Here is a 16870-nt window from a genome sequence, read left to right as displayed (position 1 = left end):
TACCTTGGTTCTTCAACAGAATACATTCCAGGAATCCGTTTGACTCCCAAGCCGATCAAAAACCAAGGCGCGGCTTCCGACTGGCTGCAGGAGCATCCTGCAGCCAATCGGAAGCTGCGCCGGACATTTGGCTTCCGAAAATCGTTCGAAAAACGGAACACTCACTTCCAGTTTTCGATCATTCAGGAGCTGAAACGTATGAGTTTCAAGGCATTCGGCAACAAAGGTATGACTGTACTTGCATTTTTTAAAAATAAAATAAAATACAACAGATACATCAAGACTACAATGATGGGTTTATAAGTGTACAGGAAAGCTTGGAGTGCAGAGATGGGGCTAAAAGGATGCAGGAAATACCCCTATAAGCCGTACATTGTCCCTTGTTATTTCTCATAACCAATATTTCCAGTAGGTCTCATTTGCTTTTGTTTATTAAAATATTTCTGAAAAGCATTCTGTGCTAATAACCGCTTACATGGATGACAGGGGCTGTGTGCATAGGTGGGCAGCATATGTGAGTGAGAATATGGGGTGGCCGCACTTAGCTATGGCATGCAGCTCTTGAAGGTTGGGCCAAGGGGGCTTGTGGTTCTTACCATGAAAGGTAAGTCATCCCTGCTTTAAGGCTCTAGAAAGTTTAGGGCTATAAACCAGTAGTCATCGCCAGCCATTTCCCTGAGTCTAGAAGCATACAGGGAAGCAGCACAGGTGAGCTTAAATTGGGATTACATGCTCTCTGCAATTCGTCACTACCCCACCTATACAGGGATGAGTGACAGCATTCTGCACAAGCTGCAGCTTCCAACAGTATTCATAGGCTCCTCCTCATAAAGTCCACATAAAAAGCTTGGCTGTAGACAAAAACAGAAGGCTGCCTAAGCATGGGCACCAGTGCTAAATATTGTCTGAGAAGCTATGCTACAGCAGCTCACCAGTCTAAGAACCAGCAGCCCCAGCCACTGGAGAATCGGGCAGGAACACAGGATCCAGGAGACCTCTGAGATGCCAAACCTCATCTACAGAGAAGGGTGTGGCTGACTTCATTTAAGACAGGCAAACCTGTTTGGCTCATTTTCTCCACTTCTTGGTCTTGGCTCAATTTTCACAACTTTTGGGGTTATTTGGTTCGGTCTCAAATTAAACATCAACATGTTAACTTTCATTCAGTCTCAAATCATATTCAGGCATTCACTCCAGGAACCCACTGCAAAGGCTCCCCTAGTCTGAAATATTCACATCAACAGTACCAGCTCAAACTGGTGTCACCACTTAAACAGCTGCCCCATGCATAACTGCAAACTGTATTTTTTTTTTTTTTGTATCAGCTTCACTTGACTACTGCTAAAAGAGACGTGAGACCAGGATACTAGTCTGCCGTTTTACTCAACTTTACCTGGTTCACTCTTGATACAATCTGTTGTAGAGCTCAGGAGCTGCAGTTATCTCCCTTTTGACAAATAATTCCATTAGCCAAAGTGAGAAAAATGCAAGAGGATTTCAACACTGTATGTTTACTGACCAGTGCGCAGAGGAGATCCACAGCCTCTAAAACGAGCTCCTGGTGTCCAATCCGGGTGATACCCAACTCTTCAAGATCCTGGTGAGAAATCTGTAATAGCTGAGCACCATTTATCTTCTCGCGTTCAAATTTTTGGACATACTGCTGCAGGCAATCATCCAACCCTAAATAAGAAAGAGAAGTGTTGTAATTATATTGCTTTTATTTTTAAAAAAACCCACCAAATATCCAACACATCTATTCTCTAGCTTAGTTATGTTAACTGAAATGTTAATTGAAATGCTGAAAAAATACACTCCCAGATCGCATGCCCTCTTCATGCATCATGATAAATGCTCTTTTGCCCTGGCCACAAGCCCAGTAGGCCTTAGGAAATAGCATCCTCTATTCCCCAACCCCAACAGCACTGCTCTGACTAGTAGCAATCCCTTGCACATTTACATGAGAGTAATCACATTCACTGTAATGGGATTTGCTTCTGAGTAAATCTGCAAAGGGTAGCGCTGCAGGTGCTATCCAGTGCATCGCATTACACCAAAAGGTAAAAAAAAGCGGTTTAGTCATGCATTACGCCTAACTCTAACTCTCCACAAATAATCCTGCAATCCTCTCTTCATCCTCCAACTTAATCACTCTTGCAATCCACCTCCAACCTCTCAGCTCACTTCTCACTAGGCCATTCTCCAGCATCACAACAGGACTTTGCAGACAAAAGGTACTGTGACCCTCCTGCTTGTCCTGTGCTGCAGTGCTATGATGCCATGGAGAATCTGCATAACCAAATGCTGAAGGAGACTGCAAAAAATGAACACCTGATTTTACAAAGCTCACAAGCAATACATGTTTAACCACTTTATCACTGCCAGAACAGTGTACACTTTCAAAATGTTACCTTGTTAGTGCCGAAACATAGATCAGCAGATATCATCTGCTTTTTTAAAAGAAAGCCTGTGTTGTTGTATACTCCCTATTGCAGATTTGTGAACAGAAATACTTTGTAGAGACTTGCACCCCTTCCATTTCCTAAATATCTCCAAGCAGGGTTGGGAAAGGCCAGTATCTGAAACTCTGGAAAGCTGCAGCTAGTATATAGTGCCCTAAATGAACCAGCAGTCTGATCTGGCATCTCTTCTGGGCAACTACCCTTTTTGGCAATGAATCTCTAAAATGGTCTTAGTTTCCCTGCATTGGGGACAGAGTGGGGGAAGGAAGGATGGAGGGCTGTGGAGTATTGTTGTACTCCCCCTGGGAGTAGATCACAGTCTCTAGAGAGTTGGACGTGCCTGCCTTATTACCCCAGCGTTGACTGGTCTACCTGAGATCCTGGGAGCCGAAGTCAGTCAGATGGTTTTACCAACCGCTACTACCTGATCATTTTGGACCTTTGGCATGTAAAGCATGTGTTCTACTACTGAGCTGCATTTACCCACCCACCCCATTCATGCCAATTTCCAGTCTCCGACATGAATGAGGCAATTCTGAATAACAAATTCAGAGCCCTATTTAGAAGAAATCACAAACTTGGGTCCAAGCCACAGCTATTGGCTCCAAGTAGAACTTAAGTATCTACTCATGCGGTTGTAAGAGATATCACTGTATCAGGAACACACCGAAATGCTAAAGGGAAACAATGCAAGGCGTTATTAATCCGCTAGTCAAATGTGAAAAAGCTTCTTTGTTTGGGTAAATTCCTCTGCGGGACAGCAATCAGATAATCAGAACTGGGGCATGTAACAAAGAAACTCACAACAGATCAGTTTAGCAGAAACAACTTAAATTCTTAGGCAAGTTGTGCAATATGCTGAAGGCATTACTACCAGGCAGATGGCAGACTTTCAGTACTAGGGGTATCTCTTCCTTTGCAACTTCACCAAGCAGATGCTTCACACTGAGGGTGGGGGTGGAAAATGGGTGGGAGTGTGGAGACGTCATATCTCATGCCAAGTTTCATCCACTTGCAACCCCAATTTAAACACTACATGTTGTAAAAAGTCAGTTGCGGCTCCCCCGTTTCTGTCAAAGACACCACAGAATGCTAACGTTCCTGATGAACAAGTAACATAACCATTTCTTGGCAGAGTTAGGGAAAATTACAAGCCTCCATCCAAAAAAGCCGACTTTCCTAGCCACCCACAAGATTACATCCTTGCGCTGTAGATTAATTAAACTCAGAATACTACTGCTTCCAGGCTTATACTTAAGTCACTAAACTGGATTAGAACCATCACTTTTCATATAAAAGCTACATCAAAAGAGTGGAGAGAGAAAAACATCAGTTTTAAACCATTCATAATTACTGTGTTACATACACAGTCAAATTAAGTTAGGGGAACTCAATTATTCCCCAATCCAGTTATGCGCTCTGAGGCACATTCCCTCCAGTTAAATGAATCAGGGCCAATGGGCAAGAAATCGACTTGCGCACCTGAAAATGCTTCAAGGGATCTTGGCTTCCAAGGCTTTGGGTTAGCTACTCCTGCTTGCAGTTTACCCCCTCACGCCCACCGTATTGTGCGAACTCTAACAAACAGTGGTACCTCAGGTTAAGTACTTAATTCGTTCCTGAAACTGTTCTTAACCTGAGGTACCACTTTAGCTAATGGGGCCTCCTGCTGCCGCCGCGCTGCCGGAGCATGATTTCTGTTCTCATCCTGAAGCAAAGTTCTTAACCTGAGGTACTATTTCTGGGTTAGCGGAGTCTGTAACCTGAAGCGTATGTAACCTGAGGTAATACTGTATCTCCAAACTGCTGAAAGGCATCCTGGTGCAACATACACATCCATCTCTGATATCCTACTTGGACAGACACAATGAGGCAATCTGTTTGAAATGAGCCCAAGAAACTTTGAAGGCTTTTGTCCCATTCTCGGATGAGGCATGACTATATGTGAACAGTTTTCTCCAATCTGGTACCCTCCAGATGTTTTTGACTGCAACTCCCTTCAACCCCCAGCCAGCATGGGCACCAGGTTGGGGAAGACTGCCTGAGAAGAACAAAGTGGGAAGAAAATGAGATAATGATATCACTCTAGATTAGGGTTTCCGTATGTTATCTTTGGTTGGAGCCGCTGCATTGTTTCCATTCTTCTGGACAGAGCATGTCTTGTAAATTCTGACCTTTAAGTTATACTTTTAAAATGTATGAGTACATGTAAATAAAATCTGGAAAGAACAAGGGAAAGCTGCATTGCCATTTGAGTTTCAACTACAGATTTGAACAACAGCAAGGGCTACAATGCAAAGGCCTGCCAAAGGGTTTGCCTGTCACAACAGAACCTTCGTAGAAAAGGAGCTTTCTAGATAGTATGACAAATTGGCTTGGAAACACCCCTGCATTGTGAGCTGCTTAAATGCTGATTTTGGGTGGTGGTGGTGCAGGAACCACCCACATGAATCCCAAGTAACTCTAACTACACAAGACTAAGTTGTGTGCATAGTGGCTGTCCACCAGAAGTTATCCAAGGCAATTATGTCAGATGAGAGCCAGTCATGCAATTTTTCATCCTGTGAAAAGGCTGAGCACCAGCAATAAAATTACACTATCCTGAATACAATCCTGATAAGTCTGCAATGCTGCTTGTCAAATCTTCAAAGCAAAATTGCTTATGCAAGATTCAGGCTAATCCAATCTGAGCTATCCTAAGGTTATTTACAGTGATATGGATCCCAAAATAATAGTTCTTTCCTGATCCCTTTTTTTTGCAGAAATCGTTAAAACATTGTTATCAGCTGTCTTTCCTAACATTTTTACGCAAGTGGAAGATGGTTTGTAGGACAGTGAGGGAGAAAAGTGAAACACGTTGTAAGCAAAGTGTTATTGTTTGTTTTAAAAATAAAAATGAAAGCTAACACAAAATGCTAAAACAATAAAGCACAGCTACACAATTAGAAATCGAGGGAACAAAAAACAACCAAATTAAAAACTGAAAATGATACCAACCAGAATTTTTAAAAGAAACAGTTTTGCAATAAATTCACAAAAACCTAGCAAATCAAAAGCCAATCAAAAGCTGACTTCTCAAAAAGTTTAATCTTGGCATCTGGAGCATTCCGTGTTAAAGTCTGTGGGGTTTCACTGGGGTGAACATTCCAGAAAGATCTCACCACCACTGAGGCGGCCCCTCTCCTTGATGGATGAAGCAGCACCTCAGCTATTTAACAAGTAGGCCTCATAAGAGCAGGCAAGAGAAAGTCCTACATGTTACCTCTTTCTTCCTTGGTATCACAGAACTCATTTCAGCTCCACTGATGTTCAGTGATAACGTTATGAAGAAGAGCAGCAGAAAGAAAAATACAACTGTAAAATGCCACACAATGGAGCTGAAGAATGTTGGACTGTGTCACCAACTGCACCCAAATGCTACCATTTAAAGTATATGCCCACCAAGATTGCCTACTGACTTCAGTGACATTCTATTGGCACAGATGTGGTAGATCCAATTTTCAACATACAGTCAACCACAGCAAAGAGAGTTCCTACTTATAATCAGCTGGATAGCTCAGCTGGTTAGGGTGTGGTGCTGATGATGCCATGGTTGCAAGTTTGATCCCCATATGGGGCAGCTGCATATTCCTGCATTGCAGGCAGTTAGACCTGATGATCCCCAGGGTCTCTTCCAACTGTACAATGATATGATTCTATGCACAGGATCTGTGAAAGTACAGTGGCGGCAGCTGCTTCTTTTCCCTGTAGCACCCAGCAGCAATAAATACTGTAGTCAGCATGCTCCCTGCAAGGCTAGTGGATCTCAAGCACATATCCCTATGCGCTTTGCCCTTCCAGAAAGGACTGTGCCCATCCAACCTCTCTTGTTGCAGAAGAGATAATAGAGAAATGGAGGTTACTGTGTGCCGATCCCATTTCAAGCTTAACACAAGCCCCACAGCCATCAGAGTGGGACCAAGAATTAGTTGGGGAGGAGCATCTGGGCACCAGGAACAGGCTCCCGACATGCTAACTATAAACACCTCCAAGCTTCAGTTCATATGATGAGCTTTCAGGAGTTCAAAATCAGCAGCACGCGTTTCAGGCCCATTTTGCCAGCCCACCACATTTGTCTGAAATGTAATCTTTCCACACATTAGCCAGCACTATTAACCAGACTTGAACAAACAAACTGGAAACAAAAGTGTGTTCACGGATTTGCTCCAGACACCTGGCATTTCAAGTTTCAACAAAAACCAGATACAAAGGCTGGCTTCGTTCAGCAATTGGATGCAGCATCAAATGGAACTAAAGAAACACCTGCCCTATGGAGGCAAGTCTAGGCAGACCTCGTGCCACCACAAAACCACCTTGGTGGGTTTTATTGAGGGGGAATATCTATTTAAGGATGACGTGCAGCCTTGATCCGCCCCTGCAGCTGATGGATGTAATTGTTAGAACCCAAACTGGAAGCCTGCATTTTTCACACTTCCTTTAAATCTGAAGATGCTACATACATGATGGGGGACATGACAGAATACCTGCCTGAAAGCCCATAATGTATAAACCAGCATATGCAACATCCTCTTCTGCTGGAAGAAGAAGAGTTTGGATTTGATATCCCACCTTTCACTCCCTTTAAGGAGTCTCAAAGCGGCTAACATTCTCCTTTCCCTTCCTCCCCCACAATAAACACACTGTGAGGTGAGTGGGGCTGAGAGACTTCAAAGAAGTGTGACTGGCCCAAGGTCACCCAGCAGCTGCATGTGGAGGAGCAGAGATGCGAACCCAGTTCACCAGATTACGAGTCCACCACTCTTAACCACTACACCACACTGGCTCCTGCTGGAACCCAGGTATAGTGAAGTGGACTCTAGTCCATGAAAGCTTATGCCATAATAAATGTGCTAGTTTTTTAAGGTGCCCCTTATATAATAAACTTTATTGTTTGGTATTTGTTGCTACCATAAATAATGTCTATCCAGTCAATCCTTCCTTGGAGGTTGTTAAGCAGAGGTTGGGTGGCCATCTGCCATGTATGATCTAGTTGAGATTCCTGCATTGCAAGGGGTTGGACTAGATGACCCTCAGGATCCCTCCCAACTCTACAGTTCTATGATTCTATGTAAGCTCTATTGAGTTCCATGGGATTTACTCCCACAGGAAAGCATGCATTGAGTGGAGCCCAATATGGCTGGAAGCACTGGAAATATATTCCAGATTCCTTCAGAATCTGTTGTAGAATACTACATTTCGGGGGGAATTCAAGCAAAATACACAAACAGTTATAAAGCACGTTTTAGAACACAGTTGTAACAACAGGTCAAACTAAAAAATGTACATGTAAAAGCCAAAAGGATGGCGTCAGCGCTTTTTTAAAACACAGGATTTATTTCTTGGCAGCCCACTAATAATTTAACTTTCACTCCTACCACCCAAGAAAACCATGTTAACACATTTCCAGGAAGAGTTCTATTTATACACTTGAGCAAGTGCAAATAATACTTGTTTTCTGCGGTCAACAAATGCCCTAAGTTTAAAGTTGGTCGAGCCCAAGTTTATTTTACATTTTTAGAAGCAACGCTGTTTATATTTCTCATGCATGAGGGCCTGTGCCCCAGGAAAACTTGCCTGCTTCACATTGTACAGTCACACCTCAAATTCTGAGAGCTTCGTGTGCAGCCTGCAACTAAGACCCTTTGTTCCTCTGATGTTTATGGATCTGTGTAGTTCTGGGACTTGTTTGTGAGTCACAAGGGCTCCTTGGGTTGAACTCTCTAATAATTAAGACTTTTGAGGTTTATTCCCACAGTGAAAACAGGAAGCCATGTTGCAATGGTGGCTTTTGGAAAATATGAGGCAACACCAAGGATGGGCAGGGATACCTCCTACTGCCATGCGGCATTGTTTGGAGGATTGCAGCAAGGAGCATTGCTCACATCAGCATCATTTTGTCCTTCCCTATTTATATGCGCTCCCAGATTAGAAATGCACACATATGCATAGCCCCATGGCGACTGCTAAGCCACCCATAAGCATGTCGGAGCACAGCGTGTAGCAAGAGCACATTTGCATGCTGCCGACAAGCTTTGAGATAGCCAGCAACAGTCATGAAAGAGGTGCAACCTGGCATGCAATCGAGCTGCCATCAACTAGTCTGCGAACATACTGCCTGGGAAAAAAGATATTATCACGTGTAATTACACAGAACAGCTTAGCTTTTTGGTGAGAAAATTACAACTAAACAAAGCCAACTTAAACCCTAATTAGGGATACATCCCAAGACAAAACCCACAATACACTGGTGAAGAAAGGCTACTTCACTGCCACCCGCTGCATCCTCAAGTAGCCATTCTGGAGAGCTTTTCCAGATAGTGAATGGTTTGGTATGATCATCCTCCGACAAGGGAGGGAGTCTTGAGTACTTGGAAGCATGCTATAACAAACTTGCAAGGCACTTCAAGGGCAACCCGGACTCTGCTGATGATGATGCTGGGCAGATGGCGATAACTTAGGCACTTTCATGTCTGGCTATTTGGGGTCAGTTGTCTAATGATGTGGACAAAATGCTTGCACGGGTCCAGCCTTCCACCTATAACCCGAACCCATCCTAGCTTGTAAAAGCTAACCAGAGGAAACGGACAGGGTGAGTCCAGGGAGTAGTGAATGCATCATTGAGGGAGGGGACAGCACTGCCCAAGGTGCTTAAGAAGGCTTTTGGGGCACAGTTCCAAGGTGTGCTTGGAGGAAAGGTCAGCACTGGCTACCTGTTCACTGCCAAGGCCGATGCTGTCCAGAAAGCCTAGTACTCTGCAAGCAATTAACATCATTATCAGGGTTATCTGAAGATTTGTAAGATGAAATTGCTACCTACCCAGGTTAATACAATATTTTAGGTAATGATATAACAAGGATAGGGACGCGGGTGGCGCCGTGGGTAAAACCTCAGCACCTAGGACTTGCCGATCGCATGGTCGGCGGTTCGAATCCCCGCGGCGGGGTGCGCTCCCGTCGTTCGGTCCCAGCGCCTGCCAACCTAGCAGTTCGAAAGCACCCTCGGGTGCAAGTAGATAAATAGGGACCGCTTTATAGTGGGAAGGTAAACGGCGTTTCCGTGTGCTGCGCTGGTGCTGGCTCGCCAGAGCAGCTTCGTCACGCTGGCCACGTGACCCGGAAGTGTCTGCGGACAGCTCTGGCTCCCGGCCTCTAGAGTGAGATGAGCGCACAACCCTAGAGTCTGGCAAGACTGGCCCGTACGGGCAGGAGTACCTTTACCTTTACCTTATAACAAGGATAGGATGCGAAGCGAAATGTAAAGATGCAAAGTTTAATTTTGTAAACCATCATACGGGAGGGAGGGAAGCCATTAGGCTCAGTTGAGCCAGAGAGATAAAATAAGAGAATATTATGTTATGTAATGTGATTATATGTAAAACCAATAAAAATAATTAAAAAAACAAACAAACAGAAAGCCTAGTGTTGTGCTCTCCTGCATTCCACAACCACCCTTCCCAATCACTTCCCATCAATTAGCTCAGAAAAGAAGTGAATGGGAAAGAAAACAGGATAAATTCTAGTGTGGGCGGGTGTGGGCAGGGTTTTGGTTGCACTTGCAAAGGTTTTCCTTCTTCTAGTCTCAAACCATCTTTCCAGCGGGTTGCCTCCTCTGCACTTGTGAAATGTCCTTAGCTAGCCTTTCCAGTAAGGACAGGAAGGTGGAGAGGCTGCTTACTGCGCTCCGGGTAACTGTTTGCTAATGTTGTTTCAAAAGTGTTGTCTTTTTACTTTTAAGGAAACCAGGGTGGGAAGATTCTTTCGAAGTTTTTTAAAAAGGTTAAAGGAAGGACTTCCACAGCTTCCTGTGTTTAAATTAAAAGCTCAGGGGAAGACATGATATTATCTTGGGGGAGGGTCATTGCTCAGTAGCAGAGCATCCACCTCGCAAGCAAAAGATCCCAAATTCAGTCCCTGGCAGGTTGAGAGAGATCATCACCTATAACACTGGAGAGTCACTGCCAGTCAGTGTAGACAATCAGGGAAGCGCAAGCCCACATCCTAATGCCTAAGGACATTCTCAAGCAGCTCAAGAGCAAGACAGAAAAATGGAAGCTCCTTTTGGAGGTGAAGAAAAGTTCTGAGAAATTGGAAGGCAGGTTTCACTACAGCACAAATAAAACCAGGTGATGGGCCAGGAAGGCACTTACGGCCATCTCCTTACCTAGATGACCAAAAATGAATTCCTTAGTGGTGGCACCCCAACTGTGGAAAACTCTGCTCTAGCGGTTATGATGACCATAGAATCATAGAGTTGGAAGGAACCCCAAGGGTCATCAAGTCCAACCCCCTGGAATGCAGGAATCTCAGCTAAAGCATTTGACGTCTTACCTGCCCTGAACCTTAAGGTGCCAAGGTGGGTCACAGCAATGTAAAAATACAATATAAATTGTTTTAAATTCATTTCAGTCTCAAATCTTCCATTCTTGGGCAAGTGGTTGCTGAACAACTCCAGGCACGCCTGGAAGAAGCGGACCATTTGGATCCCTTCCAGTCGCGATTCAGGCCTCATCATGGGACTGAAACTGCCTTGGTCGCACTGGTCAATGATCTCCGGCAGGCTAGGGGAAAAGGTGAGAGCTGTTTCCTAGTTCTGCTGGATCTCTCAGCAGCTTTTGACACCATCGACCATAACATCCTTCTGGACCGTCTAGAGGGGCTGGGAGCTTGGGGCACTGTTATACAGTGGTTCCGCTCCTTTCTCCTGGGCTGTGTTCAGAAAGTGGGGGGGGGGATGAGTGTTCAGACCCCTGGGCTCTCACTTGTGGGGTGCCTCAGGGTTCTGTCCTCTCCCCCGTGCATTTCAACATCTACATGCAGCTGCTGGGAGAGATCATCAGGGGGTTTGGGCTGGGTGTTCATCAGTATGCGGATGATACCCAGCTCTACCTCTCTTTCAAATCAGAACCAGTGAAGGCGGTGAAGGTCCTGTGTGAGTGTCTGGAGGCGGTTGGAGGATGGATGGCAGCTAACAGATTGAGGTTGATCCTGACAAGACAGAAGTACTGTTTTGGGGGGACTGGACACGGGCAGGTGTGGACTCCCTGGCCCCGAATGGGGTAACTGTGCCCCTGAAGGACCAGGTGCGCAGCCTGGGAGTCATTTTGGACTCGCAGCTGTCCATGGAGGTGCAGATCAATTCTGTGTCCAGGGCAGCTGTTTACCAGCTCCATCTGGTACGCAGGCTGAGACCCTACCTGCCCGCAGACTGTCTCGCCAGAGTGGTGCACGCTCTGGTTATCTCTTGCTTGGACTACTGCAATGCGCTCTATGTGGGGCTACCTTTGAAGGTGACCCAGAAACTATAACTGCTGTAGATTCCAGCGTATTAGGCGACTGGGCGTATTAGACAGCTGCAATTTGGGGATTTGTCTTATAAGCCCAGTTGCCTAATAGGCTGGGCAGCAACTGGGGCGGGCTCAGCTGCGCGCCGGGAGAAAGCCGCCCGGTGTGGAGCTGAGCCCACCGCCCGCTGCTGCTACTTCAGAGCCATCACAGCAGCAGCGGGGGGCAGGCTCTGCTCCACGCCACCCATACCTGGCGTATAAGGCGACCTGCAACTTTGGAGAAGATTTTCTGGGGTTCAAAAGTTGCCTTATGATACGCCGGAATCTATGGTAATCCAGAATGTCGCAGCTAGACTGGTGACTGGGAGCGGCCGCCGAGACCACATACCACCGGTCTTGAAAGACCTACATTGGCTCCCAGTACATTTCCGAGCACAATTCAAAGTGTTGGTGCTGACCTTTAAAGCCCTAAATGGCCTTGGTCCAGTATACCTAAAGGAGTGTCTCCACCCCCATCATTCTGCCCAGACACGGAGGTCCAGTGCCAAGGGCCTTCTGGTGGTACCTTCGCTGCGAGAAGCCAAGTTACAGGGCCTTCTCGGTAGTGGCACCCGCCCTGTGGAATGCCCTCCCACCAGATGTCAAAGAGAAAAACAACTACCAGACTTTTAGAAGACATATGAAGGCAGCCCTGTTTAGGGAAGCTTTTAATGTTTAATAGACTATTGTATTTTAATATTCTGTTGGAAGCTGCCCAGAGTGGCTAGGGGAAACCCAGCTAGATGGGTGGGGTATAAATAATAAATTATTATTAATTATTATTATTAATTATTATTATTATTATTATTCAGTAATCTGAAGAATAGGGTGGGTCCTAAAACCATTTCGGATGTCTGCTGCCAGCACCATCGAGCTTTCAGCACCAGGCATTCTGAAGTTCAGTTTTAAGATAAGTTGTTGCAGCCGATGGAGGAATACCATATGTAGACTAATTTTTAATTCAATTCTGATGTACCTGGAAGAGTTGGATTGATTTTTTTGTAATCGGTTGTCTGTGACTTGCCTTTCTAGCTATTTTACAGTAAAGAACGAGAGATAAATCCCCCCAAAGAGTGAACACCGCACTGGTACAGCAGTTCCAAAATGGCGTAAGACAAAGACTCTACCCACCAAAAGCATAACCACGACCAAACACCCTAAACTCAGGCCTATTTCATGGCTGGGGGACGTTTCTTCCTTTTCCACCCATCATTTCTTGCCTAAGAGAGAGGGCTTGGATCCAGGTCAGGCTTCACTGAGACACACGGAAGATCCCAACAGTCCAGACCAACATCCCCCAACCTGGTGCCCAATGGATGTTTAGACTACAACTCTCATCAGCCCTGACCATTAGGCATTCTGAGAGGGCATGATGAGTGTGCTGAATGACACCAGGCTGGGGAAGACTGATTCAGACCAGGGGTTCCCAAACTTTCTTAGACCACTGCCCCCTTGGTTCCATAAACACATCCCCAGTACAATTAATTTATTGAAAACATTTATTGAAAATCCAATGGAAGCTATTTCATTTAATTAACTCAACAAAACTGATGAACTTGATTCAGTGACACCAGCATTTTGAAGCCTGATAGTCACTGGCACACTCAGCGCCCCTGTGCTGCCCGCTTACCTCTTAGCACCCCCTGCAGGTAATCCTACTGCCCCCCAGGGGGCAATACCACCCACTTTGGGAACCACTGATCTAGACATTACTTAGACAGACATGTAGCCTCTAAAAAAGGAGCCAAAACACCATCTAATCCGCCCAACCTACCATAAATATGTAGCACTGCTTAAACTGCACTTTCATTCCTTACAACCAGCCAGCCCACCGGTTTGCTCTTGCATTTGAGAATATGCCCTCTTAGTTTCTCACTGTAGCTTTACTGCAGTGGCACAAGCTCAATTATCGTGCTCAATTATCAATAAATCATGAGGTTCTCAGGAAAGTTCAGGACCTGGGAAGTGAATACTTCTGTGAATGAGTGCTGGATAAAAGGCCCTGGCATGTTAGGCATGTGACTTGTCTACGGGGAGTTAAAATTCTTCTCCAATTATACTGAGGATTTGTGCAAATACAATTCCTAACTGGCTAAAACCTTCAGAGGAATAAAGCCAGCCCACTACAATGCTCCCACTGTGGCTGCTTAGATGCCAAGTTGATAAGCAGCTTAGCAATACAAGATTTGCATCACTTTGGAAACAACTGATTTAAAAAAGAAAAAAAAATGGGAAAGAGGGGGAAAAGAGCACTACTGTATAAGGATCTTCTGCAAACTTGGGAGGGGGAAGAGAGACAAGACGCTATACCCATCATGCACTTCAGCTTTACATAGCAAGAGGTGGGGAGGAACCGGGCTGTCATGTTGCAGTCTTCGCACTTATCCTGCCACAGGTATAGCTGGCAGATTAGTTTTGAAGGTAAATTTACAAAGCAAACAGTCAGAAAGTAAAAGCAATACAGCATGCTGAAGAACTGAAGCAGGGCTGACTTCCCACCCCATATCTGTGTGATACATCATCCTTGAATACTTCCAGCTGCTGTTTCCCCGACCCCCACCCCAACGCTTATCACTCCAGCTGCACAAGGGCAATCCGTTTTATTTAAGTCGTTAGCTGTGCTGAGGTTAAGGGAGCATCTCTTTCTACTCTGATTTTATTATTTAAAACACAGGCTGCTGATCTCAGAAGGGTCAAGGTGGTTAACCTGCTTGCTCTCCTTCGCAAAGGATTGTGCAGAGCCTGTCTTCCAGCGAAGTCAATCATTCTTCGACTTCCCCTACAAAGCTTTTTTTTTTAATTTTAAAATGCTTCAAAATTTGTCAAGTGCTCCCTAAGGCCTATTTAACAGCTCTTTTCATTCAGAGATCTGAATTCGGTTACCAAACAGCCACACCTGAGAATCTAGAGATCGCCAGCTTCTCTCGAAAAAGAAGCCAAGAGAGTGACTGGCATATATAAAATAGGATGAATTAAACGAATGTATGCTAGCAGGAGTACCCCAACCCATCCCTCCCACCTTTTTTGCTGGTTTTGATTAAGCCCACAGAAATACAGCACCTCCCCACTGGAGATAGAGCATCTGTCTTATTATCCTAAGCCTACCGCCCTCCAGCTACTCCTTCCTTCCGTATGGTACAGCAGAAATCCATGGATTGCAGGGCCTGGAGAAGTGATATGGCTCTGTAATCTGCAGTTAACTCAAAAGGTATGCACGGGGGTGGAGGATATATGAAAAGACCTTTATTTGTCAACATGCTCCCTTAATACCTCCAATCTTACTTTTGCAGTGATGCCTTTGATGAACAGTCCCAGTCCTGCCCTACCTGGCCTCTACTAAGATCCAACTCTCCCCAAGCCAACTCCCTGGCTGATCTAAGGCAGGCTGTTAGTCCCCAAGGAAGAATTTGCATCACTGCTGTGTTCTGCATGGAACCTAGCACACTGCAGGCACCCAGGTCACCCAACACCATATGCTTAAATCATTATCATGCCATTTTAACCATCAAAGATAATCCTGGGAGCTGTGAAGGGTATTTGTATGGAGAATTTTCGCGCTGTGAGGTTGGCAGCCTTATCAAGCTACAGTTCCCAGGAGTCTGTGGGGCAGGGAGCCATGCCCGTTAAAGTGGAACAAGGGTGCTTTCATCGTGCAGCATTGATGTGACCTCATGCTCAGTAACAGCAGTACGCAACAATGTGCTAAACAGCATGTCTTCAGATGTACACCTGTCAAGTTTCACACGTCATAGCATTTCAGCTTCCTTTTACTGTTCAAAAAGCTACTACCATTCATTGTTGTGATGGGGTCCTTGATCGTGTCAGCAAAAAGAGTTGATGGCTCCAGATGGGATGTAAAAATACAAAATGTAATTTCTCACAAGGCTTGCAGAGTGATCAACAGGCTGTTACTGACAGCTTTCCTAAAATTCTAATATTTTTCTTCCTTGTGGAGTAAAGGAAAAGTGAACTTAAGGTTTATGAGCTAATGCAGGTCACATGTTATGCAGCAGGCTTAGAACGTCTAGCAGTCTGATTTGAAGGAAGCATTTCACACGTTTCATTTTAAATATCTTTGATAAGGATAACCTAATATCAAAAATCGGGCTTTCCCCTAAGACCGTGCTGGCTCTTGCCAGTTGACTGCCACTGTGTGACAAACGTTTTGATTCCATTCCACATTCCTCAGGCATGTCTCAACTAGTTCCTCTGAACTCTCCTTTTCTGGCAAAGACCTTAACACAGGATTTCAATGGCTTTCCATTTGCAGATAAAATACACACAAATACATGGCAGCTGACTTTAAACAAGGGCATTGTGTTGAAATACCAATGGATTCCATGCCCTTTCAAATATTCACAGCCAACTGATTTGAATGTTTATTAAGATCTATTAAACTGTTAGTGTTACTGAGTCCGGCAGAAGTGGCTAATAGTTTGAGTTATTCTAGAATTACGGCATCAGAGTCCACCTACTTGTTTTACACAGAATACATAAAGTTTCAAGGTTAGTTTCAGTGGCAAAAAATAATAATCTGGTTTTCCTGTGATCAATGCACTGGCAGCCAGGGTTGACTGTGGGAGTGTGAAGAGGGGAGATTCCAATTAAGCAGAAAACCCATCTAGCCATCACTAGCAACAGGACAATATTTGGCAGATTGCCTCTGACGCAGATGACCCTTAGAAGTGTACCTATGCCAATGAGATTCAATTGTCCATTTCTGTCCTGCTGTGCTGCCACTAGGATCAGATGCTTGCAAACTTCACAGGAACAACCCTACTCAGGAAAGAAGCACAGCGCAACAACAGTCACCTGCCATCTAATTCCAGTCTGTGCTGATGGCTACAAATGATCCCCCTTTGTGCATCTTGCTTAGTACAATTTATTATCATTATTATTATTATTACTTTGAATATATATCAATAGAAATCCAGTGCAAATACAGATAAAGGCTTTGTCAGAACTAGCATTAAAACAACCACAAGAAGAGCGTGCTGCATCAGGCCAGTGGCCTGTTCTCACAGTGGCCAACCAGATGCTTGTGGG

The 16870-nt window shown here is 44.9% G+C and overlaps 1 protein-coding gene across 1 annotated transcript in view; it reads right to left on the bottom strand.

Moving 5' to 3' along the window:
* The window catches only part of CNKSR3 (CNKSR family member 3), a 61895-nt gene that overhangs the window by 33293 nt on the left and 11732 nt on the right, over nt 1–16870 (bottom strand). The window contains exon 2 of the mRNA XM_081905182.1: nt 1520–1683. Within this exon, the coding sequence (XP_081761308.1) occupies nt 1520–1683 (164 nt within the window). The remainder of the gene's footprint in view (nt 1–1519; nt 1684–16870) is intronic.

The sequence above is a fragment of the Podarcis melisellensis genome (assembly GCF_964234715.1).
Source record: "Podarcis melisellensis genome assembly, chromosome: 3".
NCBI classification, from domain to species: Eukaryota; Metazoa; Chordata; class Lepidosauria; order Squamata; family Lacertidae; genus Podarcis; species Podarcis melisellensis.
This window is presented reverse-complemented; position numbering and strand designations above follow the sequence as displayed.